This window comes from Haplochromis burtoni, unplaced genomic scaffold, assembly GCF_018398535.1.
Source record: "Haplochromis burtoni strain Fernald_Lab_line unplaced genomic scaffold, NCSU_Asbu1 Contig_418, whole genome shotgun sequence".
Taxonomy (NCBI): domain Eukaryota; kingdom Metazoa; phylum Chordata; class Actinopteri; order Cichliformes; family Cichlidae; genus Haplochromis; species Haplochromis burtoni.
Window position 1 is genome coordinate 271,605 of NW_024582779.1, and position 26,094 is coordinate 297,698.

At 40.5% G+C, this 26,094-nt stretch overlaps 1 protein-coding gene across 3 annotated transcripts in view; it reads right to left on the bottom strand.

The window, feature by feature from the left end:
* Positions 1–2,618: 2,618 nt before the first annotated feature.
* Positions 2,619–26,094, bottom strand: part of gask1a (golgi associated kinase 1A) — an 85,764-nt gene continuing 62,288 nt past the window's right edge. For all 3 annotated transcript variants that reach the window (XM_042213114.1, XM_014341000.2, XM_042213115.1), the window contains exons 4-6: positions 17,091–17,213; positions 9,505–9,608; positions 2,619–4,814 (exon numbers count right to left, since the gene is read on the bottom strand). In XM_042213114.1, the coding sequence (XP_042069048.1) occupies positions 4,610–4,814; positions 9,505–9,608; positions 17,091–17,213 (432 nt within the window). In that variant the 3' untranslated portion in view covers positions 2,619–4,609. The remainder of the gene's footprint in view (positions 4,815–9,504; positions 9,609–17,090; positions 17,214–26,094) is intronic.

A 26,094-nucleotide genomic window follows, 5' to 3' on the forward strand; every position in this document is an offset into this window, starting at 1 on the left:
TGTTATGTGATCATTTTAATGGAATATTGTAAAATGGCTCCACAGCGCCCCCAACAAAATTTCAGCCCCTGCTCTGTGTTTCATCTATGAGTCTGAAACCTGGTAAGTTTATGTAAGATATCAAGATGTACAAAAAAGTCTCTTGGAGCAATATTCCAAAACCAACCGGAAGTCATCCATTTTGAATTGAACATGTAATTTTGGCTTAATTTTTCCCTCTTTTCAGGCCTCGTACCTTGATGAACTCCTCAGAGGGATTTCATCAGAACGACGTGATCTCCAATGCATGGAATCTAAAGACCTCTGTGATGTTAAATTGCGAAGCTTTTTATGTTTAGGGAAACGGGATGGTCAGGGCGGCACGTGGAGTTTCAATCATTCGCCAAAAAGCAGTAATCTGCTGTCACTCAAAAACACAATGTCCAATCTCACCCAAACGACGCAGGCATGAGTCAAGAGTCAAGCTCAGAAATGTTTGATAAGCGATGGTTAGAGCGCCACCTAGTGGGATGACTATAATCATCATTGATTCACATGAAATTTTACCTGGTGGTTCTACACATGAATTCCATGTGACATCAGATCTAACATGCTGGGTGTAGGTGTTGGGCGTGGCTCGACGCAACGGGGTGCGATGGCCTTCATAACGATGCTTGCAGCTTTAATCCTGGTATTGTAAACACTCATCTATCTGACTGTGACCACTTTCTTCATTTTGTTGCCTTTCTTTAGTCCCAGTGTTCTGGTATTTGAACTGCCGTCCTTAGTACAGTATGAAGGATTTACTATTTATGTCTGAAAGCATTAAGTATGGCATAATCCAGATGGGGCTTAATGAGCTGGACCGAACCGATGTAAAAATAGCAAAATCCAACAGCAGCCAGCACAGTTAGCGGACTGAAAAAAGAAAAAAACTGAGAAAAAAAAAGGAAAAATATTTCATGTAAAAGAGACCGAGTGGTGATGAAGAGAGGATCACACATCTGAATCATTTCTCATTACAGCCATTTATTCAGTGATGAAAGAGGGAGCCATAGAAAATGTCATTAATCTGTGAATTGAATATGCCTGGAATTTTAATTCAGAACGGGTCAAACATAAAACAGCTTCAACTGATATCATCTGTGCATCTCACAATAGCAACATACCAAAAGGGATTTTTTCTGACAGTGAAGCTTAAAATACGTGCTGCTCAAACAGAAAGACCACAGTTCTGTTCCTTCACTAATGGTATTTGATTTTTATAAAATTTTCTTTCAACTTTAGATTCACTATTTGTATTATACAATGTACAATTTCAGCCAGTTTGCAATAGAAAAAAATATCTAAATATATTTAGTAATTTTTTATAAATGAAAAAGCTTCCAGGATCTGCTCCAGAAGCTATTTGCTGACAGCCAGTTTTAATCCCTCGATTAAAAGTTTATCTCACAAAAGCAGATTTCCAAATCAATCACTCGATCTGCTGCTAGCTCTCTGTAATATTAAAACAGAGGAAACGGGGGATAATTTGTCTCACATTTCCCTTCAATGAGGCAACATTTGGGGAGAAGCTACTGAGTGCAGATGGGAGGCTTCAATGAAAAGCAGTGACAGGCGCCCTGAAGAACAGATGGAGCTACAGCGGTATTGCATATTCTGCAGATGATCAAACCATTTGAGTTAGGGCTGGGTGATATATCAAGTTTTTTTTTAAAAATATCTATATATTTTCATACGAGATATAAGATGTGACAATATCGTTTATATCGATATAGTATATGTTACGTTATAATTATACTTGTGGAGCCGCAAGTTTGCCTCTTTCGTCCACTTTTGTCTCTACGCAACGTTACTTGGCCTCGCCTCTCCTTCACTGAACACAGCTCCCCCTCACCCATAGCTTCACCTGCAGGCAACGACAAGATGAACACAGCAAATCTCCGTTAACGAGTTACCGCAGATCGCTCCGTGCATGGGGCTGGACGGCGTCAACGTGTTAGCGAGCTAACCGCGCTAAAATCCTTTCATTTTCTCAAAAATCGACAGTGCGCCTTATGTATGAATTCTGGTTGTGCTTACTGACCGCGAACCGTTTTTATGTGGTACACGACGCTCAGCAATCTGTCAAAAAATGTTTTAGTACGACTTTGTTAAGCTACAGAGCAGCACCGCTTATGGATTGTCGGAGCATTACGGCTACCGTAGTCTTTAGCCTCGTGGAGTGATACGTACTGTGCTTCAACGTAATATTACTGTATTGTGTGTATATAAGGGCCATAAATGGCACCTGTTAAGAGGCATGGTTACAAAGAGGATTTCAAACTCAAGGCTGTCAGTCACGCAGTAGACCTTGGGAATAGAGCAGCTGTGAAATCTGTCTGTCTTTGTTATTATGCTCATCGTCTTTTAGTTTACATTTTGACTGCACAATTGTGAGCTTTTTGTTATCCACAAAAACAACATTGTTTTCTTTTATTTATGGAGCATTATTATTTAATACAGACCTTTCCAAAGTGTGGGCCCGCCCCCTAGGGGTGGCACAGAGCCATTGCAGGGGGGGCGCAGGAGATGAAGCATAGCTGAATATGAACATTTTTCTTGTAAAACAAAGGGGGGCCTAGCAAAAAAAGTTTGGGAACCACTGATTTAATAAATGCTGATAATTTATTTTTGAGTAATTTCTTCATGTACATCTACGCTGTATGTTAATAAAAGTGCCTGTGTGACATCTGGGCCACAGCTTTGACTAACAACTTGTCACGGCCCAGCGGCACGAGGGAACAGGGATGGACACAGGCGCAGAAACCAACCCGGAAGCGAGGTGACTGAAAACAAATGATTTATTCCGCCCACAGGTAAACAAAGGTAAAACATAAAGCGACGCCACCACACTAGTGGCGCGTAGGGTTCGTCAGGGATAATGAGGGCGACCTAGACACCTCTAGGAGACAGCTGACAGCGGGGAGGTAGAAACAGGACTAGGCAGGGGCCGGGGGCACTGGAACAAGAGGAGATCACGATCAGAGGGATCCAGCAGACAACCAACAATCCTCCGCAGTTGAATTGAATTGCCTTACTTGGTTTCAGATGGAGGGGACAGGAGGGGGAGAAAATCCGGAAGCGGTCGAGGCGTGGGGAGGCAGGCAGGTGAGCGGTGGGCCGGCAGGCCACGTTGTGTAAGCAGCTGGCGGCCCCGGTCCAGGAGGATGGGAGCGAGGGGAACAAGATCTCCACTCCGGGTGCTATCACTGAGAATAGCAGATACTCAGGCGATGAGGGGTTGAGAGCGCAGGTCTGATATACCGCTGGCACGATTGCTCACAGGTGGTCAGCCCGGGAGGGGCAACCGGACTCCGCCTAAAGGAGGAGGAGCCGCTGTCTGAGACCTGCAGGTGCCCAACCAGACCATGACACAACTCTCTTTTTGTTCTTACATCATGGCTTTAAAAAAGTTTTTTATCGAGATATATATCGTATATCGCCATCCAGCAAAAAAATATCGAGATATGAATTTTGGGTCATATCGCCCAGCCCTAATTTGAGTCAATCAAATTTAGGACTGCTGGCTCTTTTTTTAACCGGGTACACACAATGACACATCTTCAGGTTTAGTTTTGAATCTGTTTCCTGAATAATAACAATAAAAATGGCTAAAGCAGAGACATGACAACACACTTTATTTTGTAATGAATTAAATGGAGTGAAGCTTGTGAGCTCAGGCTGGTAAGTCATACACACTATCTCTCCTTATGTCATATACCTGCCGAAACCTTAGCGGTCTTCCTTCATTCCCAAATTTCCCATTTCTCCCTCTGACATATTAATGGCTCTGCTGTCCGGGGTCTCTACCTCCATCAACCTGTAGGCTCCAGGGAGGATGTTTAGTCATCACTCCCTAGTTTCTGTGTGAATCATATGTGGTGGGAGTGATGAGCTTGAAGCCTAGACATCAAACTTTAAGTGAAAACAGAACTGTCTTTTGTGGTAGGACTTGGTGAAATAACGCAAATTGCAATATACCTTTAGAAAGTTTCAGAGTGCTTTGTATCAACTCAATCTTACTCTAAAAGCACCACATGCTGACATTTGGTCAGTCTAGAGGGCCCTTTAGCATCTTTACAAAGTGCAGACCAGAATGCAAGAGCACAGGGGTCCATCTCTCCAGCTGACCTAAAAGCAGTTGCAGTTGCACCTTTTAAAAATACTGTATCTGCTGTACAGCCAATACTACAGAACACTAAGACTAACCAACGAAGAATGAAAGGCGTATATGAAGTGAAAAAGTCAAACATGTTCATGAATTGCTGGGCTCGGGCTGCCAGGCAGTGCACTTAGCTCCCAGTGTTTCAGTCCACTTTGTTGCTTTGTTGATCTGTTTGCACACATTTAAATATTTTATTCCACCATGCAAGCCCTGGATGACTCTGCACTGCAAAAACCATTCTAAATCTGTTTTCATTGTGCCTCGGCGCACTTTTCAATCTTAATGACGTTTGTGCTTTAAATTATACAATGCATTTCATTGCTGCAGGCTTCTTTTCTTCCAGAGACTCTTGCTCTCTTTGACGACAGCTAATAGATGCAGTTTGCATCTACTTTATAATCCAGGCTGGCCTGATCAGGTCAGTCACAGATCCCTCTTGAGCTGAAGCTTTTTGTCCCCGATGTGCTGCAGGAGAATTTTTCCTCTCTGCTCCACCATGTGGATGAGAGGCCCGAGACCGCTGGACCCGCCGTGGCTGTCCCAGAATTCCCTGTCTGTGTAAAGGGAGCGTAGCAGAAGACTTTCCAGACAGCCTGAGCGCAGCACAGACACAGCTTTCTCTGGAAATCTGACAAAAGACATAACATTGGTTTTGATATGTTGTAGCTTTAATGGCTGTTTCACAGACTAGAAAACTAAAATATTTGTGTGCAGACTCTAAAGATCGTCATGTTCTTTATTCGTCACAATATAGGAAAAAACAAAGAACCTGCTCATGATTTAGGTTTTCTCACAGTCTTAGCAGTGCCAGGGATGAAACAATGGCGACAAGCCTGATTTGTACAGAACACTTTAAAAGAAGAAAATGCTTTACAATGAAAAGTTCAAAAAATTGCCCTGAGCATGCTGCTAGAATAAAGGCTACAAGGCTACTGAAGGCTGACATCTTAGCCTGAGGGTGGCATAAGAAGAAAACTTGTGGATTATCAAAAAAAGGTTCATTCTGCTGGGATGCTCTTCTACTTCAATGTTGAAGTTACACACAAACTGTATATTTTTAATATACGAGTACACTTTTAGACTTGGTGACGGTGCTAGAGGTGGAGTCACTCTGTGTCACAAGAAGAATTCATGTTGATAGTGATTATTACACAGCAGATACTCCCTCAGCCATCATTAGTTTTTGAACCCGGCTGATTCATTAAAAGGAAGCTGACACTTTTCTTCATTACCTCTCAGGGGCGTGGCTTAACAGCCCCATTTCAGCTTCTTCTAAAAAATCAAAAAGCAACAACTACACAGCAATTAAAAAACATGTTGTCCTTCTCTTTGAGTTTGTGTAAGTATAAATAAAGTTTTGAAAACTCTACCGCCCTTCATACTGTATGCGTCCCACTGCATACCATACCCTTTACTCTGCAAAGGTGAAATTCCACTTAAGGATGTGTAAGAGACTGTTGTTTAATTATTACACAAGTCGCATTCTATACAACACAATCTTTTAAAAACTGCATTTTTAAAAGTCACCTCAAGGTTGACTCTTATCCTCGGATGTGCTGTTATATTTTTATGGGCAAGCCATGTTTATGGACATGTGTTCACAAATAAAATCAACAGAACTCACTGAATTTTCAACCAGTTTGGTTTCATATATATATATATATATATATATATATATATATATATATAATATATATTCACATGAAAATATAACAGAGGGTGCAAGATGCTAGCAGGAAAGGCATACATGGAACGCCATAACCAAGTGGCCGGCATAGTGTACAGGAACATCTGTGCCGAGTATAACCTGGAAGTCCCGAGGTCAAAATGGGAGATGCCCCCAAGGGTGGTGGAGAATGACCGAGCTAAGATCCTGTGGGACTTCCAGATACAGACGGACAAAATGGTGGTGGCTAACCAACCGGACATAGTGGTGGTAGACAAACAGAAGAAGACGGCCGTAGTGATCGATGTAGCGGTTCCGAATGACAGCAATATCAGGAAGAAGGAACACGAGAAGCTGGAGAAATACCAAGGGCTCAGAGAAGAGCTCGAGAGGATGTGGAGGGTGAAGGTAACGGTGGTCCCCGTGCGATATCAGAAGAACGAGTGATCCGGAGAGAGAGCCAATGTGGAGGAAGGTACGGTGGTCCCGTAATGGACTGTGCGGTGACTCCCAAGCTAGGCGAGTGGCTCCAGCAGATCCCGGGAATAACATCGGAGATCTCTGTCCAGAAGAGCGCAGTCCTGGGAACAGCTAAGATACTGCGCAGGACCCTCAAGCTCCCAGGCCTCTGGTAGAGGACCCGAGCTTGAAGGATAAACCGCCCGCAGGGGCGTGCTGGGTGTTTTTTTTTTTTTTATATATACAGTGGCCCCCTTGAACTTTCCCACATTTTGTCACATTACAGCCACAAACATGAATCAATTTTATTGGAATTCCACGTGAAAGACCAACACAAAGTGGTGTACACGTGAGAAGTGGAACGAAAATCATACATGATTCCAAACATTTTTACAAATAAATAACTGCAAAGTTTAATTATATATTATATATATTATATAATCTATATCTAATAATATAAATATATATATAATATATATATTAGGGGTGCAACAATACTCGTATCGATATTGAACCGTTCGATACAGTGCTTTCGGTTTGGTACGCAAATGTATCAAACAATTTTCTTCTTCTGACGATGCTGTCTGTGTTGAGCACTCAGTGGATCTGCGTTCAAATACTCCGCCTAGGCTGCACTGTCGAGCGCAGATCCACTGAGCAAGCTAGCAAGACAGAAGCTAAGCTCGTTGCAACATGGCAACTGCCTCAACGCTAGCCAAAATTAAACCTCCCCCACCCTCATTCAGATCTGGCGTTTGGAACTATTTTGGTTTTCATGTGAAGCATGACCCTGAAGGTAAGCGCATCATGGACAAAAGTAAAACAGTATGTTAGATGTGCCACGCAGTGCGTTAGCACAGTTAGCTCATCAACATGTTGACGCCGTCCAGCCCCACACACGGGACGATCCGTGGTAGCTCGTTAACGGAGATTTGCGGCGTTATGGCGTTAATGTCATTTTAACGAGATTAACGCTGACAGCACTAGTGGGAACACAATGAATATGACTGCACATTTACGCCGACATCATCCTAGTGCAAAGACAAGTGGAAGCAGACAAAAACAACAAGCACGCATGCTACAAACTTTACCCGAGTCATTAGCACATGATTCTCCTTATGGGGACCTGATATGTTTAATATGCTGCTGAGAATATGGCCCAGAAGAAGCTATAGTATAGCTTTTATTTTGGAAAGAGACGTTTCTCTGTAATAAACTCTCTTTTCCAAAGATGAGTGATTTCTCGATCAGATAGATTTTTATTTTTTTTTATTATTTTGTTGTTTCAGTAACATTACATTTAAAAACTGTACTTTTGAGGTAAAATATATATTTAGAACTTTAATAAATGACAAATTAAAAAGGCATGAACATGTTTTTGTATCGAAAGAATATGTCATTTTTTCAATAAAAACTCTGACACTGGCAGACTCACAAAAGCACTGATTGCTGTTGTATCTTTTGAACTGAATTGAAATAATGGTGTTCTGGACTTTTCTGATTTGTTGTGTTCATGCTTTCACACAGAGTACTATACTCCTGTATAGGAGATGTCGTGCATGTGAGTGTTCATACTACATGTTTGCTTCTTTCTGCTGGAAGGATGGCGTTTAACTTATTGTTTGTAATCTGCTCTTTAATTCAGTTTTGTTGGCTCTTCGGGTTAAACAAAGCCAGATTTCCTGTTGTTGCCTTTAAATATTTGTGCCTTTTGTTCTGTCTGCAATTTATCTGAAGTTAATTTTGTTTTGTCCATAGTTCTCTGCCTCTGAGTCTCTGCGTGATTTTTCACAAACAGATCAATAATCATACAGGGAGATTTTGTAATGAAGATTTTCACAAACAAGGAAAAGGGAGGCCATACATTATTATTATTACTTTTTTATTTTACAGTGCTGTGCCATACTAGATTTTTGTGATAATGCAGTGCAGACTTCTGTCAGGTTGGAAAGCCATTTGGTGATTCAAGCTTCCTGAATCAATAAGTCATAAGCAAAAAGCTTTAGAGACATCAATATTAGCCATTCTCTAGTGCTGCAAGAGCAGCAAAGGTCAACAAATCACCACACTAAAAAGAAAAAAAGAGAAAGAAAAACACAAAAACAACTTTTGGAACCTAAATCTTTCTAGTAGTTTAGTTTAATGTTTTTTATTCATCAGCCAAGAAATTCAATCTAATTCCAGTAGACCGACACTGCTGCAGCTGTTGTGGACAAAAAAAGATGATATGTGTATAAAAGAAGATGTAATTTTTGAGCTTTGTTTGTATGACTGACCTAGAGGTCAGCTCAAATCCAGCTCTTTATGAGCAAATCTACTCTTTGCTCTTAAAGAGCACTCTGCTAAACGCTCAATTTCTGAAAGTTTTCTTCTACTCTTTGCTCATAAAGAGCAAAGTTTGAAGCCTGAGCTTTGGGCTTAATTTAACTTCAATATTTCACACTATATTTATTATGAGCATGAACAATTTAACAGTATAGTAATGACATATTTATTGACAAAAACAATTTATTTTATGAATTCAAATTAAACCTTCAACCCAATAAAGTGTACAAAAAAGGAAGAATAACTATCATGTGAAAATGAATGTATATTAAAATGTAATTATATTAATTAAATACAGCAAGTTGCAAGGCTTTGAGAAAATAAAATTAGTCCTGTAACACCTCTGAAAACTAACAAGTTTCTCTTTTATTTAGCTCTTTAATCTTCAGTCATGAGAAATAATATGTGACTTTAACATTCTATTTTCATTCAGCTCCAAGTCCAGGCTTAAGATATTTAAGAGAATTTTATGGAAGAGCTTAGTAATCCTAAGTGACAGACAAAGGGGAATTTCTATCAGAGCTGATTCATTCAGTATACTGAATAGCAGGCTAATTGAAAGCACGCTAATCTAATCAGACAGACATTGTAACAAAAATCTAACAAGCTTCCAGTGGACGTTTCTGTGCTGCTGATTTGAAAGCTGTTCAAATCAGAAACGTCACCAGGGAAATATGTTGCTGGATGTGTTTTATTTTTTCCTGGAACATTTCCTTACATCATTGTTTCTACCCGCTGTGAGCTAAAATGAGTTTCTCAATCGGCATGGTGTAATTTGTTGAACCTCACTGCTAGACTGAAGGACACGCACACACAAAAAAAAATCTCATTTGCCTGCTTCTTCTCTGACATAATGTTTTATACTCACTCATCAATGCCCTCAACCAGCTTGAAGTTGAGGTTGTCTGTGGACTGTTGTGGTCTCCCTGCATTATCTATAAACACCAGTGTGGAGGGATCCGTCTTCCTCACCTGAGAATACACACAAACATACACAGTTAACATAGAGCCTACTGTTTGCTCACCAAGAAGGAAGTGTGCACCGATTGGAAGTGAGTAACATTAAACATAATACAATATTAACAAGAATGAATAAAGCTGATAAACTACAGACGTCACGATCCTGGGTTGTTTGACACAGTGTTTTTTGTTTTTTTATATTTTGATGTTTACGGTTTATATTTAAGTCTCATTTAGTTATCTTAAGCTCATTTCTATTTTGCCTAGGTTCTGTTTATTAGAGTCCCCCTAGTGTCTTCACCCCCTTGTGTTTAATGCGTTTCAGTAATGTTTTTGTCTGCCATCTCCCCCTTGCTTACACGTATTCCCCTTGTGAACCATTCCTTTTCCTCCCAGCCATCATGGTCTGTTTGTGCTTAGTTATGTCCATGTCTTATCTCCAGTTCCCTTCTTCCTCTGTGTCCGTGTGTCTTAGGTCGTGTCCAAATTAATGGGCTGCATTCTCCTGAGGACGCATTTGAAGGCCGATTACATCACAGCGACGCAACGAAGGCTGTCCAAATTTGTAGACTCCTCCGAATGCAGCCGACAAACGTGTCCTCTTTTTCCCAGAATTTGAAGGATGGGTCGGGTATGTCCTTCGTGGCCCACCATATCCCAGAATTCATAGCGCGGCCCAGCCAGTTCCAGTTTCCAACAATGGTGGCCGCTGCTAAGTTTTTAATATTACTCTTATTACTCTTTCTGGGTCACAAAATAAACATATTTTCAGGCGAGAATGCAGCTGTGTAAACTTCAAATATCTGCTCGGTTTATCAAGATACCACATATTTGCAAAAGTGCTCCGACGTTTTCGGAAACGTCTGTTATCCACCAGCTCGATAGCTAGCTGGGAGCTCGAGGGTCACTAGTCAAACGTCAAACTCCCGGCGCATCATTTTCAGATCACCGCGGTCTTTCGCTACTCAGGTTAAACGTGATATAAAAGTCACTTACATAACTTAAAAATGTTATTGTTTGGCTTTTTTCAGTGTTTTATTTGTTCATGAGTAAATCGGTTTGGCTGAGATTAAAATTATTAGATTAGATTAGATAAAATAAAACTAGCTGTGTGGTTTTCACACAACTGAATACACGTCAAACAGAAAACTGATTAAACAGAAGTGTGAGATGGTCAAGAATTTACACCAGTGTCCTGTTATATTTTAGATAGCAAGGAGCAGACGGCTGAGTTTACTAAACTCCACCGAGACAGCGGTGACGCAAATCTGAAGGCTAGACCGTCCAATTTCACAGCTGTTTACTTCCCGCCTACCTGACCTTCTGAGGACCCGGCCCACGTAGACCGCGAAGGACGGGTCCTCAGGAGGATGCAGCCCATGAATGTGGACACAACCTTAGTCTATCATGTGTGCCATGTCTGCCTCCCGTTATGTTTCCTGTTTTATTTTGAAAGGCTCTGGTGTTCTGTGCTCAGTGTGTTTAGTTTCACTTCCCCTGTGTCGTCATTATGTTAAGTAAAACCATTGCTTCCCCATGTGTTTCCACTTCACCATATCACCTCCTGTGTGTATTTAGTCTCTGAGTTTTCATTCATTCCTTGTCCAGTCTGGGGGGATTTCATGTATTCATGTCAAGCCTTCATGGTCCAGGTATTTCATGCCAGGTTTTAATGTTCATGTTCCAGGTTTTTTTTTGTTAGCGTTAGATCACACAGTTTTGGTTATAGTTTAGTTTCACCCTTACCCTTTTGTTTTGTACTGTTTCAGCACTGTCAGTGTCAGCACTTGGGTCCTCACTCCACACAGTCTGCTTCGCCCAGATTGTGACAACAGATTTATATAATTTTGTGCAGTTTCTTTACAAAGGGGATAAAATACATTATATGTGTCCCTAAATAAAAAAGATAAGTGAAACCACAGTTCACCTTTAACAGTTTCTTTAAATAGTGTGTCACCATTACACAGATTGAAAGACACACGACAGTCCACTTGGACCGTGTCAAACTGCATTCTAAGCATTTCAGTATTTCATTCTCACATTAACCCAAGTGGCTTTTTCAGACATGAACTCTTCGCTTCATAAACAAAACATTTAACGACCTCCCCTGTACCCTTAGCAAATTAGTATTGCAGTGAAACAGCCAAACAATGAGAACTGATATTTTCTATTAAGACAGACTCTACTGTTAGAAAATACTTGAAACTGGGTGGGGTCTTGGATGTTGTATCAGCAATCTGGATAAATCAATTCAGTTAAGCTGGACATACACTGTGCAATTTTTTTCAATCGCGTTATTCAGCCCCTGCTTGAACTGTACGATTGACTCACAGGGGTTAGAATTTCATAGGTGATGATGCAGGGTCTCACACTATACGGCCCGATACTCTGATGCGACCTGAGTGCTCACACTGTGCGTCCATAACATGAAGGTTATAACAGAAAATCTGTCGCTCGCTCTCCCTTTCTCTCCCTCTCTGTTTTTCACTCACACAGACCCGCCACCATCAACTTTGCTAAATTGCTAATGAAAAACACTGATCAGGCAGCTGCGATTGAGCAGCAATGTCCATCCAATTATTTTCACGGTTGTTGTGGTCATGAAAATTTTGTGAGGCCACATCGAAAAGGCTCAGATGAGCTTGCCAAAGTTCTACAAGTTGTGCCTCCATCGCTTGTGTCCAAGATCATACGCTGCACCGCTGTGCTGCTCCGTCTTTTCACTTTCATTTCTGTGTTTGCGTGTGCGCAGTGTGAGAGGCTGCGGTGACACCCTCACGACGGTCGACAGGATTTCAAACAGGTTTGATTTTCTTACGACCAAGTGATTGATGATCGGGAGCTGGTCATGAGGTGTTAATCGCTTCTCGTTACCCCACGTATACTACACGATGCACGACACACGATGAAAGCCAAAACGGTCGCACGACTGAAAAATCGGCTCAAAATGAGCAAAAAAATAAATAAATCACACAGTGTATGCCCAGCATTAGAGAACATTATTTGATGGAATACTTTATAATAATGAAAACCTTTTCTGGATAAATCAATGTGCGACTCAATCAATGTGGGTGTGGAAAAGACAATACATTGTTAATATCCCATCCTGATCCGTCCACATGATAATGAAATTAGCTACTGTGCCACCTGTGTGGGTTGCTTGTGATTTGCTACATGCCATATAAACTTGCCAGCATTTATCAAAGCCAATATTACACATTGTAACATTCAGATAATAAAATACACTTTAGATTTGTGTGAGTCCCATTAGTAGCTGCATTTTGGCAGATACAGTGGGATGCAAAAGTTTGGGCAACCTTGTTAATAGTCATTATTTTCCTGTATAAATCGTTGGTTGTTACAATAAAAAATGTCAGTTAAATATATTTAACTGACATTTTTTATTGTAACAACCAACTCAACCAAATCACAAGCTGATGTAAAACCCCGGCTGGTTCCAGGCCTGGCATAAAAATCAATGCCAAACCAAATATGTCAACTCAATTTTTTGGTTACAAGCAAAATTTTCTGAACATGTAATTGAAGCTAGTATTTCACTGTTAACCTCACATGCACATAATTTAGTGACAAAGAAAATTAAAGTTGCCAAAGCTGTTATCTAAACATGCAAATCTTAGTAAAGCTCACAACAACAACAACAGGCAAAAGTTGAGAAAACCCAAAAAGCTACTGAATGATGTTGATTGACATATTTTTAGGTTTGTCATTTTTTCTTCTTTTTTAATAGCGCATCACTCACTGTAAAAACTCGTCTGCCTCACTGTGCTGTTTTGGGAGTCTCCTCTTCCTCCTGATGCTTCAAAGTAAATTAAGTCTGCTTTGTTTATCAAAATACCTTTATCATTAAGGACCAGAAATATGTGGGACAGGGGAACTCATTAAGGAGTTACGGGACAGAGCCAAAACATCATAGCTTTGAGCCATCCAAAGCCGTTGCTTGTCCTCACAACATCTCTGACTTTCAAATAAATGATACAGATGCTGTGGCTGATACACAGCATCTGTATCAGCCACAAGAGCTGCAGAGTAAGATGATTAGTTTGACCGTCAATTCAAATACTCTCCTCCATAAAATGCACATTCCAATAAAGCTAGCCACAGAATAACAGTGTCCATGCATTTCAGTTACAAAATAAAACGTTTGCTTTTCAGTGGCAAAAGAAGGTTTTGCAGTGGTGCAGAATGATCATAATATGGATTTAACTGTAGTCTAGCATCTTTTACTAGGTAATATTATGGTATATTTAGAGTATAGAAATAGTGCTTGAATTTGATGACAACAACACATCTGATAAAAGCCAGGACAGGGCCACATTCACCACTGTGTAGCTTCCCTCTTCGTCCATAAACATCTGGAAACTGAAAGAGAGCAGCTGCTAAACTTTTTGGAGAAGAATGTTGTTATTTTTGTCTGATATAGGACTCTAGCTCCTCAGCAATCTTGGGTCTTAACTAACTATATTTTTCAGTTCATGATGGGCCAGAAGGTCTAAAGTACAGGCAGGCCAGGACCCAGACTCTCGTACTACAAAGGCCATGCTCTTGTTATAGATGCACTGGCTGTGCCTTTCCAGATGACCAGGCTGCAGACACTAATGCACCCCCATATCAGCTTTGGAAATGAGTGCTGATTACAACCTGAATGGTAACTCTCCTTATTAGTTCAGAGGATGCAGCGTCCGTATTTTCCAAAAAGAAATTCAAATTTCAATTTGTCTAGTCACAGAACAGTTTTTCACTTTGCCTCGGTCCATTTTAGATGAGCTTTGGACCAGAGGAGACAGCCAGGGTTCTGGATCATGCTCACATACAGCTTCTTTTTTAACCTCCATTTGTGGATGGCACAGCAAAACGTGTTCAAAGACAGTTATTTCTGAAATGTTTCTGAGCCCTGCTCTGATTTCCATGCCAGATTCATGTCTGTTTTTCATGCAGAGCCCTCAGAGCCCAAAGATCTCAGGCATCCAATATTAATATTTGGTGTTGTCCTTTGCGCTGAGTCATTGCTCCAGCCTCCCAGGATATTTTGATGATGAAATATCCAAAGTCTTTTTTATACCCATCACATTACTGACCAGCTGCCTATCTTACTGACTTATGTGCAAAATGTTCCTCCGGCTGATGTGTTCCTTTCATTAAATTCACAATGAGAAAATATTTCAAACATCTGATATATTTTGTATGTTCTATCATTGCATTCTTTCTTTACTGACATTTTATACAGTGTGCCAACTCTTTTGGCACTGGGTTTGCAGACTTTGTGAAAAACATTAATTTTATGATAAACATTCATGTCAGCAGTGTTACTTCAGTATCAGTGAGCCAAATTAAATTTCAACGTCCGCTCAGTGTTTCACAATCAACTTCCACACTCCTGGAGAACGTAGCAGAGGGTCGGACTGTTGACACCGACACTCACGGTGAGTAGCTCACAGCAGCTAACAGGATAATGACAGCATGTGGCAGGATGAGGAAAAAGTCTGGGGCACCTTTCCCAAATATGAATGTAGTGAGTCTTCCTCATCACATTAAGGAAGATCATCAGTGGTTAATATCCAGGATAGCATCACCGGGAATTAAAGAATTTCAGAACAGAGCGTCAAAGTGATTGATCGTGGTGATAGCTCTCATTTAGCTTATGTGTGTGAAATCTCTGCAGTGAACATGATCACTGTCAGGAGCACAGCGCACACCCGAGAAAGCTGAAACACAATCTGCCTTCTCCAGTCACACACATACACATCATCCCCACCTGGACATATGCATTGTGTACACTCTGCAGTCTGGAAATAAAGCCAGTGATGCTCTCACACAGTCATTAATCAGAGTCTTTATGGTTGATCATTGGTGCACGTTTACACATGGAACATCATTTTGGAATTAAGAATCCACTTAATTCCAAAATGATGGGGTTGGGGTGGCTGTAGCTCAGGAGGTAGAGCAGGTCACCAACTGATCGGAAGGTTGGTGGTTTGATCCCTGGCTTCTCTAGCCTGCATGTCAAGTATCCTTGGGCAAGATACTAACCCCAAGTTGCTCTCCGATGCATCCAAGAGAGTATGACTGTGTGTAAATGTCATTAGAAAGCACTCGGATTAGAGAAAGTGCTTGTGAGATTCGGTGTGAATGTGGCATGTTGTATAGAGCGCTTTGAGTACTCCGGGAGAGTAGAAAAGCGCTATATAAGAATCAGTCCATTTACCATTTCAGCTTTTGTGCTCATGTTGATTTTTTTAGTATTGATCATACACAGGCAGCCTGACCATTCTCCCTCAGACTCCACAGGAAGAACAAGTGCACAATCCTGTGACCTGTAAAGAAAATGACATGCATGCTCCTGATGTCTTGGCCCCTTTAAATGACGATTCCCTTGTTAGGTCATACCTGCAGATGTAGATTTTATCACCAGCGATTATCCCTGATAATGAAGGTCAAGTTGGCTTGACATAGAAGTTGGTGTTTGAGATGAAAGTGCAGTTGTGCACCTGTAATCTTAAAATATCAACAGTGCTGCCCAAGGGTTCATAAAAAAGGGAGACTGGCCAAATACAAACGTGGTATGTTTCACTTTTTTATGTCACAGAACTGTCTGACTGCAACTTGAGAACATGCAGCCCAGAAACCCCTCCACTGCATCAGACGTACAAACAAACAGATGTTAGAAACAGACTGCTGTGTGTCACTCAGAGCGTGCAAAGATGTTCAGCTAACCCAGAGAAAGCACAAAAGCACACAACCCGACTGCTTGTACAAAAACAACACACCTGGACTAACTTGGACTGACGGGCCGTCATGGTGTTTTTATTGTCTTTATATTGTTCAAGAGTCTAAATTTCTGTGAAGTTCCAATGTACCTAACGTTGCTTCTTTTGTGCTGCTAAGATGTGTCAAGACTCTCTCTGCAGAGCTTGTTTCCTGCAGGAAATGCTGTGAGCTTTTATCTATTCTTATAAACAATATGAAGCACATACACCATAATCAGCTCCAGCTCGGTAACATCTGCCAGGCTCTGAACTCATTTTCTGTCTGTGAATACACATACATCAACACTCGGAGAGTTTAATATCCACTCCTGCTGTATCATTTAAATATAGAACCATTGTCTTTCCACGGAAGAATGACAGCAACAAATTGTTGTGTAACGAAAACTGGGGAGCCAAGGTGGTTTTTATTCAGTACATTCCCACTGATATAATGAATAATGATCTGGCAACAACAGAAAACCGACACTTAATTATTTTTTGGTTAAATAACAATTTAGAATGGCAAGAGAAAAGCATTGTTTGCTATCACATCCATCAAACAGTGACCAGTAAAGTGGTCTGCTGACTGAAGATAACTGATTAATGTTTGCCTTGTAGTGTCTCGGGACATAAATTACTTTGATAATGGAACAAAGAGGAAACGTAAGGGTCTACTGTCTGCAGCGACTAGACAGGATGAAAAAGCATTAGGGCAGGCTGTGATACGTACCAGGATGTGAACCAGCAGCAGGTCTTTGGTGTTGGCACACTTTGCATAAAGCAGGTTCTCCACGCAAAGTTCTGCGGGATCAGGTATGAATCCACAGCAGTACCTGTCCAGCCGGTCGTTTACCTGCAAAACAAAGAACATGCAATGATAATAATTGACCTAGAGGTTACTAACTGACCTCTGCTGCAGAGCCTTGATCTGTAAATTAGCAGAAAGTTAGCAATGCAAGAATTCTCAAACTGCTGTTATGCGGACATGCATCGGCAGAAAGTTTTCAGGGGCATTTGTTTGCCTTTCTGTTTGTCTGTCAACATGTTTGTGCAAAAGCTACCAGGCTGCACTTTGTGATACTCAGTAGAAAGGTCGAGTGTATGCAAAGGAAGCACGTCTCTAAAATAGTTGCTCCAAGAGTGCCCCTCAGACTTAGTGCTGCAATAATGAAGCTTGGCTAAGACAGAAATACAAACAGTCGCACTAATATAGTTTTTTTAGGATGAAAACTATATAGAATAATATTTAATATTTAAACATATTAAATATTGCAGTGATTCAAGACAAGTGATTTGTAGTTCAGGAATTAATACAAGGGCACTGTGTAATACATGCAAATTTCCACTTTGATCTTTTAATTGTAATTTATCAAATAAAATATGATTTAAACAAATACATATTTTTTTATGACACAGTAAATTAACACTGAGTGGAGGCTTTAGCTGTAGAATTATCAATATCAGATTTAATGTAACACAATTGAATGATTATTAATTGATAGTGAATAAAACTCTGCTAACAGTTATTTACTGGTTACAAACAATTGAAATTACAATGTTTACTAATTTGTTAAGAATTCTTTTTCAGTTCAATTTAGTTACAGCACCGGTATCGAACAACAGCTTTCTCAGGTCACTTTATACTGTAAGATATAGACCCTATGAGCAACATCTAGCAATGGTAGGGAGGAAGTAACCAGTAATAAAACCAAACCAGTACTAAAATCTTTATTAAAAGCCCAAAGCATTTGGTACCAGTGTTGGTCAAGTTACTTGAAAAAAGTAATCAGTAACTAATTACTGATTACTTCCCCAAAAAAGTAATCCCGTTACTTTACTGATTACTTATTTTCAAAAGTAATTAATTACTTAGTTACTTAGTTACTTTTTAAAAACACGATTTACAACCTGAAGAGGTGATAAAGCGATAGATCTTTCAGCCCAATTCTACTTTTTCTACATAATCCATCATACAAAATGTAATCAAATGGAAAAGTCTCTTTTTAAAACTTGTTTTATTAGTTTTAATCTTTTAACTTTATGCATCAAGCAAAAATTTAATTATATGCAACATTCTCTGACTGGAAGAAATTTGTTTAATATTTAAACCTATTTTCTGCACATTCCAGCACATAAAATAAAATTTTTTTGTGTGTTTACACTCAGTCTTTCAAATAGATGCAAGTAAAACACAGCAGAAAATAAATAAAGTCAAAGACTCAGCGGTCCTGTTGCTCTATTTTCACCTGTAAAGCAGGAGTGGGGTAGGCGGAGGTTTACCCTGGTGCAGGTGTGCCGCAGTGGTCAGTTGAAGAATCCGCGAGTTTCTCTGTGAGTTTCCCATTACGTCGTTGCGCACTCGGTGCTTGCTTGGAAGTTTAGGGTTTTTTCGCTGTAAAAAGAAGTTTTCTTCCCACGCACAGATGGACGCTAATGTTTTTGTCACTTTTTATGGAATCAAACTCAAAGTAAGGTCAGTACTTCCACGCTTTAAACGCTGCACGCTCATACTCTCTCCGCACTCGATATATGATCCATTGTTGATCTGCACACAGCTGTTGTCACGAACGTCGCACTCGCTTACGTCACTGTCATGAGACATTCTCGCAAAAAAAATCACGGTTTTAGTAACGCAGTGTTCCTACGGGAAAGTAACGGTAATCTAATTACCGTTTTTGCAATAGTAATCCCTTACTTTACTCGTTACTTGAAAAAAGTAATCGGATTACAGTAACGCGTTATTGCCCATCTCTGTTTGGTACTATGAGTACTATGGAGTAGATCTCTAAACAGTAATTCACATGAGGCAAGACATCACAGAAAGTCGAGCAGGAAATCATCAGGAGAAGGTACAGGTCTATACAGGCCAGAACATCCAGACTGGCCAACAGCCTGTATCCACAGGCTGTGAGGCTCCTGAACTCTCTGCCCCCCTCTCACGGACAATAACCATATCCAACTTCTTAATAGCAATGAACTGGTCTGCATTGGTGCATCATATCTTTATTCTCTTCCCCCTCCTGCCCCCCCCCTCTTTCTTAAATAGATAACTATCATATCTGATATCATATCTCACAGTACAATAATATTGAATGGGTTGCATTGTTGTATTTTGTCATGTTTCTCAGGTCTTTGTCTGAATTTCTACGAACATTATTGCTAAGGATTGTCTTATTGCATTGGAGTCACACTGGGTTAAATATGTACACTTGGGTTTTAAGGGGTATTTATTATTTTCTTCTTTTTTTGGGGGTTGTATGGAAGCCCCAAACGCAATTTCATTGTTCTTGACAATGACAATAAATAAATACTATACTATACTTCATTCTGCCCTCCTTATAGTCTGTTATTTTACATCTTACTGTTTTTGGCCAAATGATTTGGAATAAAGATCATTGCTTACAAAGGAAAAGACATGGAGCTTTGGGTTAGTCCTGCTTGCTCATCACCCCAGCCACTTATCTGCTTCTGGCTGCTGGCCTGACAGATAATCTCATGGAGTTAAAAAAAAAATAGACTCACATTTAGTATCTGTGTTCAAAACAAGAGAAGCACTGATTAGGGCTAAAAGTGAAATTCATAGCTTTGGTTATGAGACATGAATATTCTACACCGCATACTCAGTGATCGCTGCCAAAAAATATGCAAACACATTTGGTGTTATAAACAACTCAGACTATGCCTGATATTTGGGAAATGTCCAACCTAATGTGACATCTGTTTAAGTGAATTTAAATTCTACTGACATACCAGGCCAGTGCCTGAAATCAAGAGTTTGGTATTATACTTCTGTTGTGTTGACTTCAGACAATGGATTTAACACAACTGAAAAAGAATAGTTGCAGATAACGTCATGTTACATGTATACAGGACAGGACTGCACTCCACACAAGCACGTATGTGCACAGTTGTATATAAAATATAGTCATTGAAACCATACATATTGAAAAATGAAAGCATGTACAAGTGCGACTGCAGATGAATTAATAGAACCTTTTAATGTTCTAGTGAAACGAGAGAATGTGGTTTCATATATTTTGAAGTTCATTCTATTTCTATGCAGCAAAGTATTTGAACACAGCTTTTACATTTCAGTGTGAAAAAGCGGTGCAACTACTGTGAGAACTGCCTGTGACCTGATATTCTAAGTCCTATATTTAACTCAAATAGCTGAGGTAACTGGGCAATTTACTCAAGTGATCATGGAACTTTCCATGGAACAAAAGGTTCTCTTGGCTATTTTTTACCTGCTGCCAAGTCTCTTTTACTTCCTGTAATCTAAGCCTAGCAAGATTAGGGATGACATCCTTCATGAAATTTTAAATAATGTGGACTTTAACGCCTTTTAATCTTGGCCAGATAAGTGCTTTAGAGTGTGTTTCTCATTTACACATTCAAACACACCAGTAGCTGTGGAGCTCCCTTCCACAGTGGCTGCTATCAGTTGCAACCTTGGGGGATTCAGTGTCTTTACTAAGAACATCTGACCACGCAGAGAGATTAAGGACTGAACCTCCAACCCCACTACATAGTTGTGGTCAGTAGTTTACATCCACTCATCATGGGCATGAATGTTACTGCAATTTTGGGCTTTTATTTCTTTCTTTGAACTTCTCTTTTTCCAAGATGGAATGATTGTACAGTATATATTTTTATTGACTGAATTGGGAGGATAAGTTTGAATATATTATTCTCTAATCCACAGAGGGTCAAAAGTTAGTTTTAAATCTGTTTCATGGCATTAATGTGATATAAAGTACTAGATAAGAGACATATGTACCTAAGGTCTCAATCCCACGGGCACAGAGATAAGTCAGGGACCTCCTGGCAACCTCTTGGGAAAAATGTATTTTCTCCAGTGTGTTGGCAAGTAGCTGCTGGCTGTACACAGGTGAAATCAGTCATAAAGAGGGTGCCACATCTCCTTGTGTTTGCTTCAATTGCTAGCAGATTGCTGTGGTTGCAATTAGTATGGAAGACAATCACTAGCTAACTAAAGGGCAAAAAGTGTGATGAAAAAACCTCAGACAACAGACATTACTTGCCTACTTGCCTTACCGAATTTCCCAGAGGAACCCACCCGAGGGATTAATAAAGTTTTACCTTATCTTATCTTATCTTTCAGTGTGAAAGTTATGCGTTAGTGCTGAAACCAACTTCTTTCAAAAGGCGCCGCAATAACAAGCAACCACTTGCCAACTGGTAGTGGTTACCAGTTGGCAAGTGGTTGCCAACTGGTAGCAACCACTTGCTCCAATGACCGGTTTAGGCTTCAGGTCATTGGAGCCTAAACCGCAAGTGCGCAGTGCTATAGAAGTAGTTGGTAGATGGTATGGCAGGGCGCAGTGCGATGCTGGTGTAGATGGTTGCCACATGAGGGTACTGACAGTGATCATCTCAATGTAACGTTGGTTTCCCAACATTACATTGAGATGATCACTGTCAGTCACGTTACCAGAAGTTTGAAGGTTCGTGAGTACAAAATCAATTTACAGTAAACTCGAAATTTGCAAGGTTACAAACAGTATCCATGCAATAAATCTACATTTTTCAGATTTCAAAAATGAGAACCTGTAGTCAACTCTCCCATTCTGCAGCTGGTAAAATGATTAACAATATGAGAGAAAGCTCAGTGTAAGAATGTAATTTACTCCCTGGTGTTGAAGGCAGAGACTGACAGAGTGAGAAACAAACAGATACAACCTTGATGAGATCTGCCTTCCGGTCAACTGCAAGGGTTTGTGTGTATATGTAGTAAGGAAGGTTTGTGTGCGTGTTCAAGGGTGTATGACTCACATGACCCTATTGCCCTCAAGTCAACAGTAGGTGAGAATGTGTGAGAGGTGATTGTGTGTTTTGTTGTGTACTAAAGATGCACCTCTGCTGTTTCTTCTCACTTGTCTGCTTCTTTGAGGAGACTTCTCACCCCGTTGCCACATTTCACTCCCACACTGGAATATAGTGATTTTGAGCACAGTCCAGCAGCTTTGTGGAGACTAAGCCAATATTGACTTACACTGCCACTGAACACCAGCAAGCCTCAGAGTGAGACAGCTTTCTGCGGTCAGAGTCAACACAATATTAAAGTGGAACAAATTGTAAAGTGCATCTGGGGAGTATGATTTACTCAAATCTATTTTTCCACTGCGTGTGTCCATTTGGAACAGAGTGATACACTGCATTATCACGTGTTCAGCAACCTATTTAACATGGCAATCAGACCTTATTTTCCATTTATCCCCATTAACACTTTCCTCTGGTGCCATGTCTATCTTTCTTCTTTCAACTTTTCAGCGTTCAGTCTCAGTGTGGGCAGCATGTACTGCTCCTTACTTTTTTCACTCTAATGAAATTTGATTTTGTGTAGGTGTTGCTCTTTCCTCTGCTTTCAATCCACTTATTATGGTTTCACAACTCCAACTACATATTAATACTAAGCAGACTTCATAATTCTGTGCATATTCTATCCTGTCTTCCTTCCCTCACCTCAACCGGTCGCAGCAGATGGCCCCGCTCCTCCCTGAGCCTGGTTCTGCCAGAGGTTTCTTCCTGTTAAAAGGGAGTTTTTCCTTCCCACTGTTGCAAAAGTGCTTGCTCATAGGTGGTCATATGACTGTTGGGTTTTTCTCTGTATGTATTATTGCAGGGTGTACCTTGCAATATAAAGCACCTTGAGGTGACTGTTGTTGTGATTTGGCGCCATATAAATAAAATTGAATTGAATTTAATATGGTCGAAACATTGAGGGGATAGGTTAATTGGAAAATCCAAATTGCCACTAGGTGTGAATGTGCGAGTGAATGTGAGCGCGAATAGTTGTCTGTCACTGTGTGTTGGCCCTGCGACAGACTGGCGACCTGTCCAGGGTGTACCCCGCCTCTCGCCCTATGACAGCTGGGATAGGCTCCAGCGCCCCCCGCGACCCTGAAAAGGATAAGCGGAAGCGAATGGATGGATGGATGGTCGAAACACTAAGAAACCAAATCTCATGGAAGTCCATCTAATAGTTTTTCAGATAGGCTGGATGGCAAAAATATGAATGCTAAATTTTCAGGAGAGCACTTAGCATTTTTTGCACACAATCAAAATGTTTCAAAGCAGAACCCCAGGGAGCAGACTGCTTTTTAAAAATAATTTCAATATATGTATTTCTTCTATGCTATTTACTATTTGGCACCCTGTGGAGATACAATGTACAAGCATAACATTAAAACCACCTTCCTAAGATTGTCTAGGTTCGCCTCATATATAATGAAAAGAGGTCTGTCCAGGAATCACAGCGGTTTTTTAGTGGTCCGTTTGCAGGGTGCAGCCGTTGTGGTTGTGTCAAGGCAAGGGTGTTTTCTATTTTTTTGTTGCCATGTTTTTTTTTTGGAGTTGACAACGGTGGGTCCGCCTTGGGGCGGTGTTTGGATTTTCACCAGCTCATCTTCACCCCTGCGGTGGTCATCAGGCTTCCCTGTTAGTGGCTTCTGCTCTTAAGCTCTGTTCAGTGTTAATAGTCTCTCACTTTGTGCTAGCTTGAGTCTAACCAGCTAACCAGCTGTGAGATAAACTCCAGCTCCACAGTTCTTGTACTGCAGCTGTTGACAGCTGGAGGGCCACTCTAACTGGAACCTGCAACAGGTGGAGAACTGTTTCATGCACCATTATGCCAAGATCACAAGTGCTGCAGTCAAGAGGGACTACAGCCAACTGCTGCTCCAGATGGTGGACTTCATCCACAAGCTGAGTCTTACTAGAGAGAAATCTTGATTATAATGCTCAGTAATGTATTTGTAACAAAGTACTTTGCAAATAAAGTATATGCAGAGGAGGAAAATTAGCACTAAGATTATTTTAAAGCCAGCTTTCTGCCTATTACATGCTCAACTGCTATGAAACTTATCGAGCACATTTGCGCAGTGCATTGGGGTCATTGTAGTAAAAAATGGATGAGGAAATCTATGCGCATGAATTACCATATCATTTGTTCTTAAAATGACTGCACAGGTTTATAATTGCTAATTGAAAAAAAGGCTATGCATAATGCTGTTACATGCATCATCAGTCACTCAGAGCAGAGAACAGATTAGACACCATGAAAGTTATATTGGATTGTAAATAACAAATTCAAATGTGATAGAGTGAAGGCCAGGAAATGCATTTTGAATAACTAGTTGTAGCTTAAGAATCAAAGGGGAACCTAGTGTGATAAAAGTTGCATCAAGATTTCCAGACTGGGGAATGAGTAGTCTGAAGGTTTGGATTGAAAAAGAAAATGTCTCAAGGTGGGTATTACTTTTTTCTGCATTACTCATCATGGGGTAGGAGTATAAGCAGAGCTATATCCCTCTCCTGGTAGCCCCCAGTAGACGCATAGCCTCTCCAACATGTCCTGGGTCTGTCACAGGGTCTCTTCTCAGTTGGTCGACCTGATAAACTTCACCTGGAAGGCATTTGTACCCACCTGTTAAAGAGCTATTGCTGTTATGGCCTAAAAACTAAAAGAGACCATTATTCTTAAATGTGTTCATTATCTCTTGCATGGGGTTATTATGATTTCGTCGTTTACACTTATTAAATACTGTCTATTAGATTTTTGAGGGTGTTGTCAAACCCCCGTTTAGTCCATTTAAATCGAATTCTGGTCTTCCCCCCTTGCTGTGATTAATATGTGCAGGTGTGAACACAGTAATTACACTTGGGTCCAAAGCAAACGCACCAAGACCCCTGGGAGGAGGTGGTGCTGTAAGCTCCAAACAAACTCCAGATCGGTTCGTTTCTGTTGTGAACATTATCCGACCTCAATTTGAACCAACTACCAGACACATCTGGCCATTGAGCGGACTGAACATATTTTGGTTCGCTCGGAGTTTATGTGAAAACAAACTCTGTGTGAAAACAAGTTACAAACAAGCTGACAAGTTTACAAACTCATCAACTGATTCGGACTCGAGTAAATGAACTACAGGTACCAAAATACCATACGAACGATATACAAATAATATATGTAAGTGTCCTATAACATTATCTGAGTCATACCAATAACACTACAATAAAAACACTGTGAAGTTTATACATCACCAGAGGTGGGAAGTACACATACCTTGAATATTTATTTTTTTTGACTTTTTTCTACACTATCTTTATACTTTCTACTCTTAACAAGTAACCATGGGCGACCGTGGCTCAGGGGGTTGGGAATCGCATCTGTAACCGGAAGGTCGCCGGTTCGATCCCCGGGCTCTCTGTCCTGGTCGTTGTGTCCTTGGGCAAGACACTTTACCCTACCGCCTACTGGTGATGGCCAGAGTGGCCAATGGTGCGATATGGCAGCCTCGCTTCTGTCAGTCTGCCCCAGGGCAGCTGTGGCTACAACCGTAGCTTGCCTCCACCAGTGTGTGAATGAATAGTGGCATTGTAAAGCACTTTGGGTGCGCTATATAAATCCAATCCATCATTATTATTATTATAACATTTTCAAAACAGACTTGTTCAGTATATTTAGGGAGAGTTATTATTTCAGAGATGAATAAGATGAAAGCCGCAAAACCATATAATGTTTTTTTTAAATTGGCATGACACTGGAATGAGTGCAAATGTTCGTAAGTTATGGTAAGTAAGGTAAGTTAGCATCTAGCTAGCACTACAGAAAAGGAGCAAGCATAAAGGCAGTAACTGAAAATTTAAAGTTTAGATCTAAGTCGTCAATTGGTAAATCAGATATTGGATCTCTATATGATGTGAAGTTT